The 17,288-nt window shown below is 42.2% G+C and overlaps 1 protein-coding gene across 1 annotated transcript in view; it reads left to right on the forward strand.

The window, feature by feature from the left end:
- Positions 1-17,288, forward strand: part of DPP4 (dipeptidyl peptidase 4) — an 85,033-nt gene that overhangs the window by 32,255 nt on the left and 35,490 nt on the right. Inside the window, exons 8-10 of the mRNA XM_025275905.2 lie at positions 81-201; positions 7,264-7,424; positions 8,839-8,951. Of these exons, the coding sequence (XP_025131690.1) occupies positions 81-201; positions 7,264-7,424; positions 8,839-8,951 (395 nt within the window). The remainder of the gene's footprint in view (positions 1-80; positions 202-7,263; positions 7,425-8,838; positions 8,952-17,288) is intronic.

Here is a 17,288-nt window from a genome sequence, read left to right on the forward strand (position 1 = left end):
TAAAATAATAGATAAATTTTTTAAACTCTAGGATAAAATATAACATGTTGTGTATCCATCTTTTTTCCCAATCTTTCTAGGCATACGTTTGGAACAATGATATTTATGTGAAAAATGAACCAAATTCTCCAAGTCAGAGGATCACATGGACTGGGAAAAAAGATGTAATCTATAATGGAATAACTGACTGGGTTTATGAAGGTAAAGATGGTAAAACGTTTTCAAATCAGAAAATCTGTTCATTTTCAAAGACAGTTAAACTTGTCTTTGAAAACAGGGAAATTCAATAGCATTCAAAATAGGTTGTATTCTAAAAAGGTCATCAAATCTTTAGCGCTCATGCACCAGGTATCTATCTCACAGACCAAGGATTTCTTCACAGAGAATGTTACTGCTACATCCTCCTGTCACTTCAATGCTCCCATTGTCTTTGCTCTGCTTCTACAATTGACTTGTCTGTGTAGGTAGCTTTTCTGCTTTCAGTTCAGTTCAGTTCAGTCACTCAGTTGTGTCCGACTCTTTGCGACCCCATGAATTGCAGCACTCCAGGCTTCCCTGTCTATCACCAACTCCCGGAGTTCACTCAGACTCAAGTCCATCGAGTAAGTGATGCCATCCAGCCATCTCATCCTCTGTCGTCCCCTTCTCCTCCTGCCCCCAATCCCTCCCAGCATCAGAGTCTTTTCCAATGAGTCAACTCTTCGCATGAGGTGGCCAAAGTACTGGAGTTTCAGCTTTAGCATCATTCCTTCCAAAGAAATCCCAGGGCTGATCTCCTTCAGAATGGACTGGTTGGATCTCCTTGCAGTCCAAGGGACTCTCAAGAGTCTTCTCCAACACCACTGTTCAAAAGCATCAATTCTTGAGCGCTCAGCCTTCTTCACAGTCCAACTCTCACAACCATACATGACCACTGGAAAAACCATAGCCTTGACTAGACGGACCTTTGTTGGCAAAGTAATGTCTCTGCTTTTGAATATGCTATCTAGGTTGGTCATAACTTTCCTTCCAAGGAGTAAGTGTCTTTTAATTTCATGGCTGCAGTCACCATCTGCAGTGATTTTGGAGCCCCCCAAAATAAAGTCTGACACTGTTTTCACTGTTTCCCCATCTATTTCCCATGAAATGATGGGACCGGGTGCCATAATCTTCGTTTTCTGAGTGTTGAGCTTTAAGCCAACTTTTTCACTCTCCACTTTCACTTTCATCAAGAGGCTTTTGAGTTCCTCTTCACTTTCTGCCATAAGGGTGGTGTCATCTGCATATCTGAGGTTATTGATATTTCTCCCGGCAATCTTGATTCCAGCTTGTGCTTTTTCCAGTCCAGCGTTTCTCATGATGTACTCTGCATAGAAGTTAAATAAGCAGGGTGACAATATACAGCCTTGATGTACTCCTTTTCCTATTTGGAACCAGTCTGTTCTTCCATGTCCAGTTCTAACTGTTGCTTCCTGACCTGCATACAGATTTCTCAAGAGACAGGTCAGGTGGTCTGGTATTCCCATCTCTGTCAGAATTTTCCACAGTTTATTGTAATCCACACAGTCAAAGGCTTTGGCATAGTCAATAAAGCAGAAATAGATGTTTTTCTGGAACTCTCTTGCTTTTTTCATGATCCAGCAGATGTTGGCAATTTGATCTCCATTCCTCTGCCTTTTCTAAAACCAGCTTGAACATCTGGAAGTTCACAGTTCACATATTGCTGAAGCCTGGCTTGGAGAATTTTGAGCATTACTTTACTAGCATGTGAGATGAGTGCAATTGTGTGGTAGTTTGAGCATTCTTTGGCGTTGCCTTTCTTTGGGATTGGAATGAAAACTGACATTTTCCAGTCCTGTGGCCACTGCTGAGTTTTCCAAATTTGCTGGCATATTGAGTGCAGCACTTACACAGCATCATCTTTCAGGATTTGAAAGAGTTCAACTGGAATTCCATCACCTCCACTAGCTTTGTTCGTAGTGATGCTTTCTAAGGCCCACTGGACTTCACATTCCAGGATATCTGGCTCTAGGTCAGTGATCACACCATCGTGATTATCTGGGTTGTGAAGATCTTTTTTGTACAGTTCTTCTGTGTATTCTTGCCACCTCTTCTTAATATCTTCTGCTTCTGTTAGGTCCATACCATTTCTGTCCTTTATCGAGTCCATCTTTGCATGAAATGTTCCCTTGGTATCTCTAATTTTCTTGAAGAGATCTCTAGTCTTTCCCATTCTCTTGTTTTCCTCTATTGCTTTGCATTGATCGCTGAGGAAGGCTTTCTTATCTCTTCTTGGTATTCTTTGGAACTCTGCATTCAGATGCTTATATCTTTCCTTTTCTCCTTTGCTTTTAGTTTCTCTTCTTTTCACAGCTATTTGTAAGGCCTCCCCAGACAGCCATTTTGCTTTTTTGCATTTCTTTTCCATGGGGATGGTCTTGATCCCTGTCTCCTGTACAATGTCACGAACCTCATTCCATAGTTCATCAGGCACTCTATCTATCAGATGTAGGCCCTTAAATCTATTTCTCATTTCCACTGTATAATCATAAGGGATTTGATTTAGGTCATACCTGAATGGTCTAGTGGTTTTCCCTACTTTCTTCAATTTAAGTCTGAATTTGGTAATAAGGAGTTGATGATCTGAGCCACAGTCAGCTCCTGGTCTTGTTTTTGTTGACTGTATAGAGCTTCTCCATCTTTGGCTGCAAAGAACATAATCAGTCTGATTTCGGTGTTGACCATCTGGTAATGTCCATGTGTAGAGTCTCCAGATTAACATCAGGTGTTTCTCAAACCAAGTCTACCTAACCCAGAAGTTACTAAGAAAAACTAAAAACTCCAACAACATTCCAAAAGATGACAAAACATTGTCTGGAGATTGTGGAGTCCAGGGAAAGAACATGCTTCTTTTATAGAGGATTTGGGTTCATTTGAACTTGGACAAATTATCATTTCCTGTTTTTAAAGAAGAAAAAAAATAATTAGACTTAGGGCAAAAATGGGTTCAAATAACAGAACCAAAAAAAGTTAAAAAGAATGATTCTCTCTTTTAGGGTAAAGAGTTTTATAAAATATTAGGAAAATAGTATTCGTGTCTCTAGTTGCCAAGATAAAAAGGCATTTTGAGGCTATTCCAAACCCTTTACAAGATTGCATAATGCTTATTAAAGACTCATCTTTTTTTTTTTTAACCTGTTATTTCTTCTCTATACTTAAAAAAAGTTAGTTTTTCTTCATGTCTCAATTTTGGTTCTTACCAGTTCAAGTTGAGTTCAATCAAGTGGATAACATTGTAAGAACAACAGAAAACATTTTAATAGACAAATAAATTCCCATGAACCAGAAACAAGTGTTAGATTAAAACTTATAATAAAATTTACTAACACTTGTCACTTAGATATTAAAAAGCATCTTTAACACTTGTTGGACAGCACAGCACAACCTCAGGATCCCCAGCATGAGCTGGATAAAGAAATTCTCCTCCCAAAGCTCTGACCCACCCTTCCTTGGAACAGCTGGGCATCTCTAAGATAAATACATCCCAACACTAAGGTTCTTTCTAAGGTAGATAATAGCTGGCGGAATCTTGTTTTGCCTGTTTGTGACTAAGCTATTCACAAGCAGAAGAATGGCTTCACAGTTCCAATGTGGATCTGTCTTTAAAAATGGGACTTTAGTCCCTACAGGGAAATTCCTACAATTGGTTTTGTACATTTACAAATACTCCATACTTAGAAAGAGCATACCTGTTTCTCCATATATCAGATCACTCTCCTTTTGGACCACCCTCTCCGCTGCAACCGTGAAGACTTGTTGGGATCAAAAAAGTACATTTGGAGAATCCATAGGCTGATTAGTAAAAGAACAAAGCTGCAAGATCTAAACAGGGCCATGTGTTGCCCTGGGGAGGGACACTCACAGAGGAGCCTATAATCTGGAACTTGGGCCCCCTCACCACCCTGGGTCCCCAAATAGTTTTCTCTCTCAATTTCTCTGTTTTCACATTATTTCATGATTTTCTAGTTGATTATTATTTATTTAACAAAGAGCTTCCCTGGTGGCTCAGATGATAAAGAATCTGCCTGCAATGTGGGAGATCCGGGTTCAATCCCTGGATTGGGAAGTTCCCCTGGAGAAGGGAACGGCTACCCACTCCAGTATTCTTGCCTGCACAATTACATGGACATAGGAGCCTCTCGGGCTACAGCCCATGGGATCACAAAGAGTCAGAGAAAACTGAGTAACTAACACTTCAACTTCAATGTTTAGTTAATAAATGGTTTCCTTCTTTCTTTTTTAATACTCTATCTTCTAGGATGAAGTTAATTACATAACAATCACTTTTGAGTATGAATATCATTTACCTGACCTAGAGATGAAAACGAAAATTTTGGTGAGAGCAGAGATGAGAAGGGATAGGCAAGGAAATCATTGGGAAGAAGAGCACTCCTTACCCCCAGAGGCAGTAGTGTTGATAAGCGGGTGTGTGATTCACATGGAGTGCCAACCACCAACCAGTTGCTATGCCAGGTGCTGGGGAAACAGACACAAATGCTACTCAACTGCGGCTCCCAGAGAGAGACAAAGAAGCCAGCAAATAATTGTCATGGAGCAATCTGGTTAGAGGGAGGAAACTAGCTCCCGATGGTGCCTAAGGAAACTCAGAGTGGCAAGATGGGGGCTGTGGTGGGATGGGAGGTATCTCAGGATAGTGTGTAAGTGGGTGCTCATAGCCAGTTCAGGTAGGGCTGCAAATCTTTTCTTTCCTTCATTGTTCTTCTTTCTCCCTACCCTTGATCCCTGTATTCTTAGGACTTTGAGTTTGATCAGAGTAGTTTTATAATAATGGTTTTGACACATCATTGTTATGGAAAAATGTGTTCAGTATTCTCCCAATTCAGAAAGAGACAATAAGTACCATGTGATATCACTTACATGTGGAATCTAAATATGACTCAAATGAACTTATCAAGAAACAGAAACAGACTCAGACAGAGAAAAGACTTGTGGTTGCCAAAGTTGGGGTGGGGGTGGGGAGGAAGGGACTGGGAGTTTGGGATTAACAGATACAAACTATTATATACAGAATGGATAAACAATAAGATCTTGCTGTATAGCATAGGAAATCATATTCAATATCCTGTGATAAACCACAGTAGAAAAGAAAAATAAAGAATGAAAGAGAGAAAGGAAGAGTTCAGTATTCTAAACAACTACTAAATCAAAACATTTAACTCTACCTGCCACCTGTACTTAAACGTGACTTTACAAACCATTACCTTGCTGTCACTGTATGCATTTTATGTAATTCCATCTTGATCTGAGATTAGAACCAATGAGTAGAAGCCACAGGGAATGAGACATCGGTTTGGTATGAAGACGTTTTTAGTGGGAAGTCCCCTTAGTCTGGAGTCACAAGGCCTGTGTTCTTGTCTCTGGCAATTCACTCACTCTCTCTAAACCTTAGTTGTCTTCTCAGTAAAATAGTCTATGAATAGAGTCACCTAGGGTTCAATTAGATAAGTGTTTTGTGAATTCTAAATTGCTGCACGAGTGAGACTCGGTATAAAGCAGCCAAAGGAGGAGCAAGCTGCCTGATCAAGTAGAAGGTTTTCTGTTACTGCTGCTAAGTCGCTTCAGTCGTGTCCAACTCTGTGCGGCCCCATAGACGGCAGCCCACCAGGCTCTGCTGTCCTGGGATTCTCCAGGCAAGAACACTGGAGCAGGTTGCCATTTCCTTCTCCAATGCATGAAAGTGAAAAGTCAAAGTGAAGTCACTCAGTCATGTCCGACTCTTCGCGACCCCATGGAATGCAGCCCACCAGGCTCCTCAGTCCATGGGATTTTCCAGGCAAGAATACTGGAGTGGGTTGCCATTGCCTTCTCCGTTTCTGTTACTAGAAGTGCTGAAATAGGCAGGAATGAACAGTGGAACTTGAATTCCAAAGAGGAAACTCTGGATTCATTCTTGATTCTAGCAACTATTGGTCACATGCTCCCAAGTAAATGACTTGCTCTCTTTAAGCCTACCTACTTTGCTTTGCTCACCTGCACAATGAATTATTATGAGGATTAAGTGAAATAATAGATGTCAGATATCAGTGTCTGGTGCATGGACAGCAGACGTCAAATGTCAGCTTCTCATCCTTATAATGATTATATTTTATCATTATTATTATTACTGTAACTACTACTATGATTATGACTGTTATTGAAAATAAGCATCTGAAAAATAAACTTTTGTCAGGAGGCTGTGAAAATCAGAAAAGTGGGATAAAATGATTTCCTAATTCTAAGATTCAAGTTTTTATGCTTTTGCTTTTACCTTTACACTCACAGCAGAATATGAAATGTGTAGATTAAGTCTGCATAAGGACTAGAAGGCTCCATCAAATCCACTTGAATCCTCTCTTCCCAGTTGATGAAAGAGGTTTTGGCATTTTAAGAGCCAGAGATTGGAAGTCCCATGAATTGACTCCATAATAAACATAGGAAAGAGCTACCTTTGCCAGAGATTGAGGATGAGTCCAACATTGTTCAGGAAAGCAGAGGGGAAAAAAAGTGTCTACCTTTCTGCAACCCAATGGACTGTAGCCCATCAGGCTCCTCAGTCCATGGGATTCTCCAGGCAAGAATACTGGAGTGGGTTGCCATTTCCATTTCCAGGGGATCTTCCCGACCCAGAGATGGAACCCATGTCTCTTAAACCAGATGGAAGTGTTAATCCAAGAGAGTTCTCAGTTTCTAGGCAAAGGAGGAGCTCCTTGGTAGGAGTCTCATGGAGCTCCCTGCCATTCTAAATCCATCCTTCCCACATCTTTTGTGCCAAGAGGAGTAAACTCTGGGCACCATATTGGTTTGATAGCCTGGAGCCACATACCATCCACCAGTACCCTGCAGAATCGGTACAAACTGTTGACTGTTTGAAAATTAGAAAGGAGAATCAGCCCCTTATGTGAGATTTACTTATAGTATATTTTGTGGCATAAATTTAGAGGATTATAAGATAAAGAAAAAAATGTAGAGTTTATATTAAATATTGTGTGCTAAAATATTCAAAAATGGTCCAATGGGTTACTTATTTTTACAATCCAGCTCTATCCTTGAAGATTTTATTTTTATTCATTTGTATTACTCTGATTTTGGAAGCCCAGCAAATGCAAAGTGGTTCATTAGTTGAACTCTACTGTAATTACTAAAGCTAATGAGAACAATATTTTGAATGCCAAAGCCAATTTATCAGTTACTTCTTGTAACAGAACGATTTCTGTCTTTTTTCAGAGGAAGTCTTCAGTGCTTATTCCGCTCTGTGGTGGTCTCCAAACAGCACTTTTTTAGCATATGCCCAATTTAACGACACAGAAGTCCCGCTGATTGAATACTCCTTCTACTCCGATGAGTCACTGCAATATCCAAAGACCGTGAAGATTCCATATCCAAAGGTCTGTGCTCTGTTCATATAGCGGTTCCGTGATTTGATGGGAAGAGAATGGTTTCATTTAATCCTTTCCTGCTAATGAAAATATTGTCAGTCTCTCTTCAACAGCTTGCTGTGATTACTCTTGCTGAAGTCAACAGCATCTGGCAATTTTAAAGTATTTTTATTATCCCAGGAAAGAGTGTGATTTAAGGTTTTGTAATTTCTCCAAAAACTTTGAGGAATGACAAGCCGAAAAAGATGGGGAAAATGCTTTTGAAAGAAGCAGGGGGAATGAAAATATTTGAATGGAGGAAAAGAGAGGCTGTAATTGAATCAGAAGCTCATCTCATTTGCAGAAGTTGGATTGTGCCCTAGATAAAGTTGAAAAGCATGCCTATATATCAGGTTGTATTACTAACTAACAGATACATGACTAGTTTTAGTAGTTCTGTGATAAATTTGGCATTGATGTAAATTTCACACGTCCCACACGTGGAATAATAGTGTCACGTCTTGGTTTTCAAGTCTTTTCTCTCTCCAGGATGCATGTTTATGAAAACTGAAGAGCTTTATTAAGCCAAGGAAGAGGGAGATTTAGGAAGGGACCAGGATTCTTCACTAGTGTCATAAAAATAGTGGCCACACTATTTTTTATAGGAAAATCTAATAGTGAAGTGTTTTTGCTGTAAGCAATTTGGGGAAAGGGATTTTTATTTTTACTAACTCACTGTTCAGTTTGCTTTATGAAGAGCTGCCATTTTAGGAAGACAGAGGAAGTTAAAAGAAAAAAAAATCAGAGACTAAATATGGGAATGTATTTCCAGTGGAATGTTATTTTTTGAAGAGTAAACTGGCAAAAAAAAATCATAGAACCTTCTCACTAAAAATATCATATTATTTCTAATTTGTCAATTGAAAATCTATGTGTATATATAAAATAATTTTATAGATTTCTGTCACAATATTGACTGTAAAGCTCTGAAGTAGTGAACCTGAATTTGGAATGGAAATGTTGGCTTCCTAATTAGCATTTTGGCTCTGGGCTCAGGTAAACTAATTTTACTAGTGAATTGTATCTTTGGCTGAACCCAGGTAGTCTTCCTAGTGGTTAGCCATCGGTCTTGTTTTCTAGAGTCAGGATATATTTATAGATTAAAATAATTGATTTTAACAAGTTTATCCTTTTTTGCTTGAAGTACATAAATTATGAATATTCATTACTTAAACGGGAGCCATTTATGTATTTCTGCCTGAATATGAGAAGGTTGCATGTCATGACTCTCCTTTAGGTTTATTTTATCTATATTAAAATGTTTAAAAGTGTCTGGTTATAATTTTATGGGCACAATTTAGCCATTTTTGTATAGCTTTAAACTTGTGCAATGATATCTTTTTTTTTATTATTAATACCAATTCTGTGATTGTTTTTTTCCTAGGCAGGAGCTGTGAATCCAACTATAAAGTTCTTTGTTGTAAATATCAGCAGTCTCAGCCCGAACATTAATGCAACTTCCCAACAAATTGTTCCTCCTGGTTCTGTGTTAATAGGGTAAGACTCTTGACCCAAATGGTCATGCTGTAAACAATTCCACAGTTCTCAGGGAGAAGACTTTCAAAATGAGTGACAGAATCAATGGCAGCATCCCATGGTGTCACCTGGCCTGGCCCATCATTCATTCTTCCATTCAACCACTCTGTTGGGCTATAACCCCCAAGCCTACAAGGCCTGCACTTGCCCACATTTAAGACCAAAGACAGAGCCCAGTGTCAGCAACAGAGACATCAGTGGTTTAATGTAGATCTACATGTCTGAAGCAAGGTCCTGGAGCAACATGTGCTCTGGTGACATGACAGGACGTGGCAGCAGGCTTTGCTCCCAGAGGGGAAGGGGAGATTGCCAGTTATAGAAGGAATTATGTCAGCTTGGCTTATTAGTTACCATGGAAACCAGCAGAGGGGCATGCCCCTCACCGCCCCTTTGATAAGAACACTCACTAGCTGGGGCCTGGAGCACGTATGTAGGAATGTCGGTCAGGTGAGTAGGGTGTAAGTGGAGCAGGCTCTGGTCCAGCAGGAGATGTACAGAGAGCAAGAGAACAGCCATCTTGGGTGGCCTGACCCTACATACTCTTCACTGAGTACAAACTTCATGTCTTCATGCTGGACAGGGCTCTAGGGGTGGGCTTGCAGAACGTATAGGGCAGTCAGAGTCTCTGGTATCATGGAGCCTACACTCAAGGCAGGGGAGACAACCAACCAGGTAAACAAATAAGGTTATATCATGTACAAATAAGGTTATATCATGTGAGGCAGTGAAATGTGAAGACAATCAAAGGAGGGCAGGTGTGATGGTGATGGTGGGGGGAGGTCAGGGAATGTCTCTCTAATAAGATGCCTGTGAGGAGTGATGTGGAGGAAGAGGGGGAGATCCTGCCACATGGAGAGTTTGGGGAGCAGTAGCCAGGCAGAGGAAGAGCAGGTGCAAAGTCCCTATAGGGAGCATGTGTGGTACCATAGAGGCCTTGCAAGGAGCCACAGATTCCAGAGCACCTGAGTGGAGAGGGGAGTGTGGGAGGAAGCTCAGGTCACATGAGTCTTTGCAGGGCCTGGTAAGACCTAGACAAATTCAGGGAAACTGTGGATTAATTTTAGGGACCACTGCCGCCCCATGATACTGATGGGTCTCAAGATGTCACTTGCTTGAATGGTGGTTTGTCACTTGCTTGGTGGTTTGAAATTCTCAGCCTTTTCTTTATTTTCCTATAAACACTAAACTGCATGAAACTTTTGGCTATCAGGTTGCTGTCTATTTTCCATTACTTATGTTGGTTTTGCCATTGCTTCTAAATGATGACTAGCATCTATTGAGCACTTTCTATGTACCAGATACAGAGCATTACAGGCTTTATTTTATTAGTCTTTAAGTAATTCTTTCCAATAATAATTATTATTGTTTTTAAAGTTTATTTACTTATTTATTCTTGGCTGTGCTGGTTCTTTGTTGTTGTGCACAGGCTTTTTCTCCAGTTGCAGCAAGCGGGGTCTAGTCTCTAGTTACAGTGCTTGGGCTTCTCATTTCAGTAGCTTCTCTTGTTGCGGAGCACAGGCTCTATAGGTGCTCAGGCTTCAGTAGTTGCAGCCCAACAGCCTGGTAATTGAGGCTTGCAGTTTCTAGAGCACAAGCTCAATAGCTGTGGTACTCAGACTTAGTTGCCCCATGGCATGTGGGATCTTCCCAGACTAGTGATTGAAACTCTCCTGCATTGGCAGGTGGATTCTTTACCACTGAGCCACCAGGGAAGCCCTCCAATAATTATTATTATATGCCAGATACAGATAAGAAAATGAGGTCTAGAGGTTAGAAAATGACCCAGTAGGAGTCTGTATTCAAACCTTTCTGACTTGAAAGAAAGACCTTATAAGCACTCTGTGAGGTGCCTCTCCCTCTGTGGATTCAGCTGGTGTCCTCAGATGCCTGGAGTTATTATCAGAGCAAAACAAAAGCATCTTCCTGTTCAGGGTTGCATTGACTACATCAGGCAAGCTGGAGGCTTTGCTCTATCGTTATTAATTCATTCACTTGCTTAGAAAAGATCTGTATTAACCTATTTATTCTGAGGGAAAATTAATTGTCAATTAAAAGGTTTTATTTTTTTTTTCCTGACTTTGTCCAAGGATGTATAAATTTACCTGGAGGTTCTAAAATCTGCTGTCTGATCCCCTCCAGCCATCTCTCCCATCAACATTAATTAAGCACTCACTGTTTACACTCATGGATGTCCATAGGAGTGAGTCTGCCTTCCAACACTTATGATGGGGTGGAGGATATAAACTATGTCAATAAATGACTCCCAAAACGCCTATGACAGAGGCATAAACAAAAGTCAGGAGGCATTCTGAGGAGGCGGAGATGGGTTTTCCGTGACCCGGGGAATCAAAGAAAGCATCGTGGAGAATGAGCAGATTGGGCAGGGCATGATGCGGAGGAAGAGCGTTGGAGTAGAAGGATGGCCGAGCATGCGGAAGCTCAGGACTGCCCAGGAAGGGACTTTGGATCTTACAGATGTTTTTAAGGACCCAGCAACCTTGGTGCAAGTGAGATAAAACACAGAGGCGTGGTGCCAATAAGCAAATGGCAGGCGGCTGCTTGGGTTACAGGCCCAGTCCCCGTGCCCCCTCCTTCCCCTAGGAGTCTCAGAATAGCAGAACCCATCGTTGTTCCAGAAACACTCAGAATACCACTGGGAGGCACAGATGAGAGATCTGAGGCTGAAAGAGGTAAACGTTTGCTCAAGGTCACACAGCAAGTTGGCTTGGGAGCTGGAAATAGGACAGAGGCCCCCGTCTGCCAGCCAGAGTGAATACTGTAATTAAGCTGTACTGGTCGGGGATTGTGCTTGGTGCTCTGCTCACATTGTCTCATTTATTACCCACGTGCTGCTGTCTATGCTATCATTTTCACGGCGATTTCCTAGATGAAGAGATGGCGTTTCCCCACTTGGAAATCACTTTCTGAGGCCTAGTTGTGAATTTCAGAGCTCAGGAAACTTAAGCAGTTTAAAGATTTATTTTTCACCCTATATGAATGAATCCTTAAGTCTCTGTTCTTCATAGTTCTCCATGCTGCTCTCATGGTGAGGGCTGCCTCACTCACTATGGGTATTTTCTATGGAATGTATTTCAACCAAAGAAGTGTTTTTGGAAATGCTACAGGACTGTGTTGTGTATGAAATTGCAAATCCAGCTCTGGTCTCTGTTAGCATCAGTACAGCTGCAGCTTTTCTAAAAGCAGGCTTGAGGTTCCTCTGGTGAAAAATTTTCTAGTACACAGTGATGCTCCATTTTCTGGCCTCCTGGGAAGATCAGCAGGGTCAGGTTCATCCAGGCAACTTATGCCTCTTCAGCTGCCTTGCAGCCTCTATGGTGTCACATGGTAATTCACTCACTCTTGGAGTGAGGCCCCCCTCTGCCAGTGCCCATCACTGATTTTCTTTCTAGGCCTCATCCTTTCATCATAGAGCTCCCAGCAGCTGAAATCCTACAGGAAGATTAGGCTCGTTTGTTAGACGGGGCTCCTCTGACAGCCAGTGAGAACCAGCCAGTCCTCCAGTGGCTGCCCTCAATGAATTAAAAGTTCAAGTTGATCAGATTAAACTGTTCGTTTGCATTGACTGCCTATGTTGGGAATTTTTATTCTTTATTTCTTATTTATTTATTTATCTTTGATTGTGCTGGATCTTTGTTCAGTGTTGCGGCAAGTGTGGTCTCCTCTTGGTAGTGGTGTGCGGGCTTCTCATTGCAGTGGTTTCTCTTGTTGCTGAGCACAGGCTCAGTAGTTGTGGTGCATGGGCTCTGCATGTGGGATCTTCCCAGACCAGGGAATCAAACCCGAGTCCCCTGCATTGACAGGCAGATCTGCACCACCAAGGAAGTCCTATGTTGGGAACTTGAGAGCTCAAAATATTTGGGAGAAAATAGCAGATAACGTAAAATCGTTAAGTCTTAGAGAAGTGCTTCACATGACTGGACTGAAACAGGACAAGTTTATAGGTAGGGGTTGGGCCAATCCTACAATAATATCTCCAGTGCCTTGAAGGGGGGCTTCCCAGGTGGTGCTAGTGGTAAAGAACCTGCCCGCCAATGCAGGAGACATAAGAGATGTGAGTTCGATTCCCTGGAGAAGGGCATGGCAACCCACTACAGTATTCATGCCTGGTGAATCCCATGGACAGAGGAGCCTGGCGGGTTATGGTCCACAGGATCACATAGAAACGTACATGACTGAAGCGACTTAGCACATATGCACCTTGAAGGGTGCCTGGCACATAGCAAGTGCCTAATCAATACATGTAGAATAAGTGAATAGATCAGTTTGTGTACAGATGGATGGTTGAGGTGACTTTGTGTTGGGGGGATAGGAGTTTATACAGACTTTGTGTCTCCTCTGAACCATTGAGGACCCTTGTTCTAAAAGTGGGGACCTTCAGGGTCTGGGATTTTCACTCCGGAGGTCAGTGAACTGGACTGAAATACGCTGCAAGGTATGCAAAAAGGAGGCACTTTCGGAGTTCACATGCCTTGGGCTCTGCATCCCTCAGCTCTGCTCCACCTCACCTCTATCATTCTGGTCCTCAGCAATCTGTCAGTGGACCCAGGAGGGCTGGCATTGCTGTCAGAGCAGAGGGTGGCATGAAACCTGTGGCAGCGCTGACAGGATGCCCGCTTCAGTGATTCACTGAATTAATCACTCCACCACCTACAGTTGCTTTTAGTGTTGTTGTTCAGTCACTAAGTCGTGTCCTACTCTTTGCAGCCTCATGGACTGAAGCACACTAGGCTTCCCTGTCCCTCATCATCTTCCAGAGCTTGTTCAAACTCATGTCCATTAAGTCAGTGACGTCACCAACCATCTCATCCTCTGTGGTCGCCTTCTCCTGCCCTCAATCTTTCCCAGTATCAGGGTCTTTGCTCTTAGAAGTGGTATTCTTTCCAATATTCTTTCCAGTTAATAATAAGTACTTTATTTTAAGTATCTTTAACATACCAAAAGAAACATTTACACAAATTAGGGGACTTAATATCACACAACAGACATTTATTACATGCTTCCTCTTTGAAAGGCAACAGCCACTTTACAAAGGGATTCCCTGTCATGTGCTTTCAAAGGCAAGTTTCTCCTTGCACATTTAAATAGGGTTTGCTTTGTAATATTCAGATAGTCTATCTATACACACTCTTGAGGAATAAATAGATTTCATAGAGTGAGAAGTTTTATCCAGAAAAGAATTAAGAGAGTGAAACTAACCAGCAATGTTTACCAGAGGGATGGGTGGAGATTCTACTGAGGGAGTGACTAGGAGCAGGAAATATGAAGCCAACTGCTTATTTTTTTTAATATAAATTTATTTATTTTAATTGGAGGTTAATTACTTTACAATATTGTATTGGTTTTGCCATACATCAACATGAATCCACCACATGGATGATTTGGGAGAATGGCATTGAAACATGTATAATATCATATATGAAACAAAACTGCTTATTTTTAATCCTGACTCCAGTCCTGTCCAGCAGATGACCTTGGATGAATTACCTAACCTCTCTACACTTCTGTTTATTTGTCTGCAAAACAAGAACTCTGACATTCCTCATAAGGTGGTCATGAGTTTTATGTCAGCACTTAGACCAGTTCCTAGCACAGAGTGGACTCCAAATGGGTTTGAACTCCCCTTGTGTCCAGAAATTACTTCACTGCTTTAGTATTAAAATCAACCGTATTCCTCCTGGACTAATTCTGTTCCAGAAGTTAGAAGAGCTGGTTGAATCACTATGTCTTACCTGGGATAGGCAGTCAGCAGCTCATGGGGATACCAGGCTGCCTATACAGTGCCTGGTCACACTTCCACCCCCTCCCCCAACCACTATGACCAGCCTGTTTTGACAGAATATAGTTGGCACCAAGGGCAAAGTGTAGTCGATGATCCCGCTTGTTGGATTTTTCTGACCTTGAGTGGGGACTTAAATCTTCCTGTAAAAAGTACAATTAAGCCATTGGTTTCCTTATGTCTTTTTCATGACTCACTGACATCCTGACCTGGCATGATCACAGATCAGGGGTGGATTATGCACCCTCATTCCATCTCCCCTGAATTCCAAATCCTAAAGAGAAACCGTGATTAAAGAGAAGTGCGTTTATATGTGAATTCAGAATTTACGGTCCGCTCCACTGGTGCACCGCATTTATGGAGCCCTCCCAGGGTGCAGAGTACAGCTTGGGCTATGAAGAGCAACAAAGGTAGCTGAAGACACAGGTTCAAGAACCTTTGATCTAGAAACAGGCAGGGAAGGCGCCAGACGCATGTGAGTTTCCTGGCAGACTTCCCAAATTCTGTTGCTCAATGTTTTCAAATGGAAAAAAGTGATTTTTATATGGCTGATTGCTGAACCTGAAGCACAATTTACGGCTTTCAGTAGATAAATTTATAGTACCAGGAGACCCACTAATCATGTTAATCAGGGTTTTCTTCCACCTCACCTGCCCCTTCCTCCTACCAGGCCTAAATTTAGAAAGAGGAAGGCCGTTTATTTCCGGAGTCCACTATCATTATTGATGCCCATGGAGCCCATGGAAAATGTGTGCATGTGTGTGGGGAAGCTTTTTCTCTCTAGACAGAGGTACATGATTTTCATCCAGTTTACAAAGGGGTTTTGACTTAAAACAGTAAAAACTACTGGTACAGAACCAGGGTTAGCACCCCCGGGGCCTGCTGGCCTAATCCAGCCCCCACCCATTTTTGGATGATCCCACAAGTAAGAATGGTTTTCACATTTTTGAATGGTTGGGAAGAAAAATCATTAGAAGAATAATACTTCCTGACACGTGAAATTTACATGAACTTCACATCTCAGCCTCTTCTTGTTGGCACACAGCCACACTCATCCCTTACATATTGTCTCTGGCTGCTTTGTGCTGCCAAGGCAGAGCTGAGCTGTTGTGACACAGAGCATGTAGCCCAAAAAATTGGAAATATTTACTGGCTGGCCCTTTCCTGAAAAAGTATTCTGACCCCTGGTCTAGAAAGTTAATTTCAAAAATTTTTGTTTTCTATCTTGTGCTTCATTCTTCCATTCCCTTTGCAAGTATTTATTCCCTATCCCCAGGAAGATAGATTTGCCTTTCCATTTTCTCATTTAACTCCTCTGCCTTGGGCTCAGTGCAGTAGAGTTTGATGAGATGCCCTCACTCCTGGGTCAGCGGAAGCAGCGTTCAGCTTCTTAGACTCTGCAGCCTGGGGGTTTGGATAAATGGCACAAGACCTGTGATAGCCATTTAGAAGGAGATCTCTTCAAAAAAGCTTCATGGGCAAGGGATATTTAAGAAAACCCTGAGGGGTTTCCCTGGTGACTCAGTGGTAAAGTAGTTGCCTGCCAGTTCAGGAGATGTGAGTTCAATCCCTGGGTCAGATGATCCCCTGGAGAAGGAAATGGCAACCCACTCCAGTATTCTTGCCTGGAGAATCCCATGGACATATGGGCCTGGTGGGCTATAGTTCACGGGGGTCACAAAAGAGTCGGACACAACTAAACAGCAACGACAACTAAGGAAGTTCAAGCATGTCAACTGAAGGGCAGGTTGACAAAGCTGGGAAACCTCATAGGCTGTTCATGGGACACCAGCCGTGCAGACTGGAGAGGGCGCAGTTCTTAATAAGCAAGAGAAAGGACTGAAGTAGAGAGGAGTCTCTGTGTGAATGTGGTGCTGTGCTGCTGGGTGAGGGGCTCTAGTTTTCTCTCAGCGCCTGCCACCTGCAGCAGGGCAGCCTGGAGGCCCGGGTACCGCCGGGCACATTAACACAGTGAGTGTTCCATGCCATAAAGGTGAAGGATTTAAAGTGCTTTATCTAACCCCTGGTCCATCCTAAGTGCTTGATAAATATTTGTTGTTTGATTCAGTGTCTGTGAAGGGAGCGGAGACAGGAAATGATTATCAATTCTGAGGAAGGACAGAGCTATTTAGGTGGCGAGGACGGGACAGGATTGCCCCGTCTGTTCAGTGCCACATCCACAGAACTTTAGTGAGTGCCTGTTTTGTGCCAGGTAGTCTGTTAGGCCCTGGAGATACCCCGTGAACCCTCAGAGAGTCTGCAGTTAAGCAGGGGAGAGAGCCTAGTAACAAGAGGAGGGGACAGGGAGCAGCCTGTGAAGTAAAGAAGGAGCGTTTTAGGGGGAACAGATACGGCCATAGGGTCAGATGGGAAGGGGCTGGAAGAAAAGATTCCTTTGGAATCCTTGTGACAAAAGGAAGCAAGGTTTTTATCAGACACCTAACGAGAGTGATTTAAGAACAGTCATACAAAATCACACAAGGGTGTGGGAAGCAAATGAA

Source organism: Bubalus bubalis, chromosome 2 (genome assembly GCF_019923935.1).
Source record: "Bubalus bubalis isolate 160015118507 breed Murrah chromosome 2, NDDB_SH_1, whole genome shotgun sequence".
NCBI lineage: Eukaryota > Metazoa > Chordata > Mammalia > Artiodactyla > Bovidae > Bubalus > Bubalus bubalis.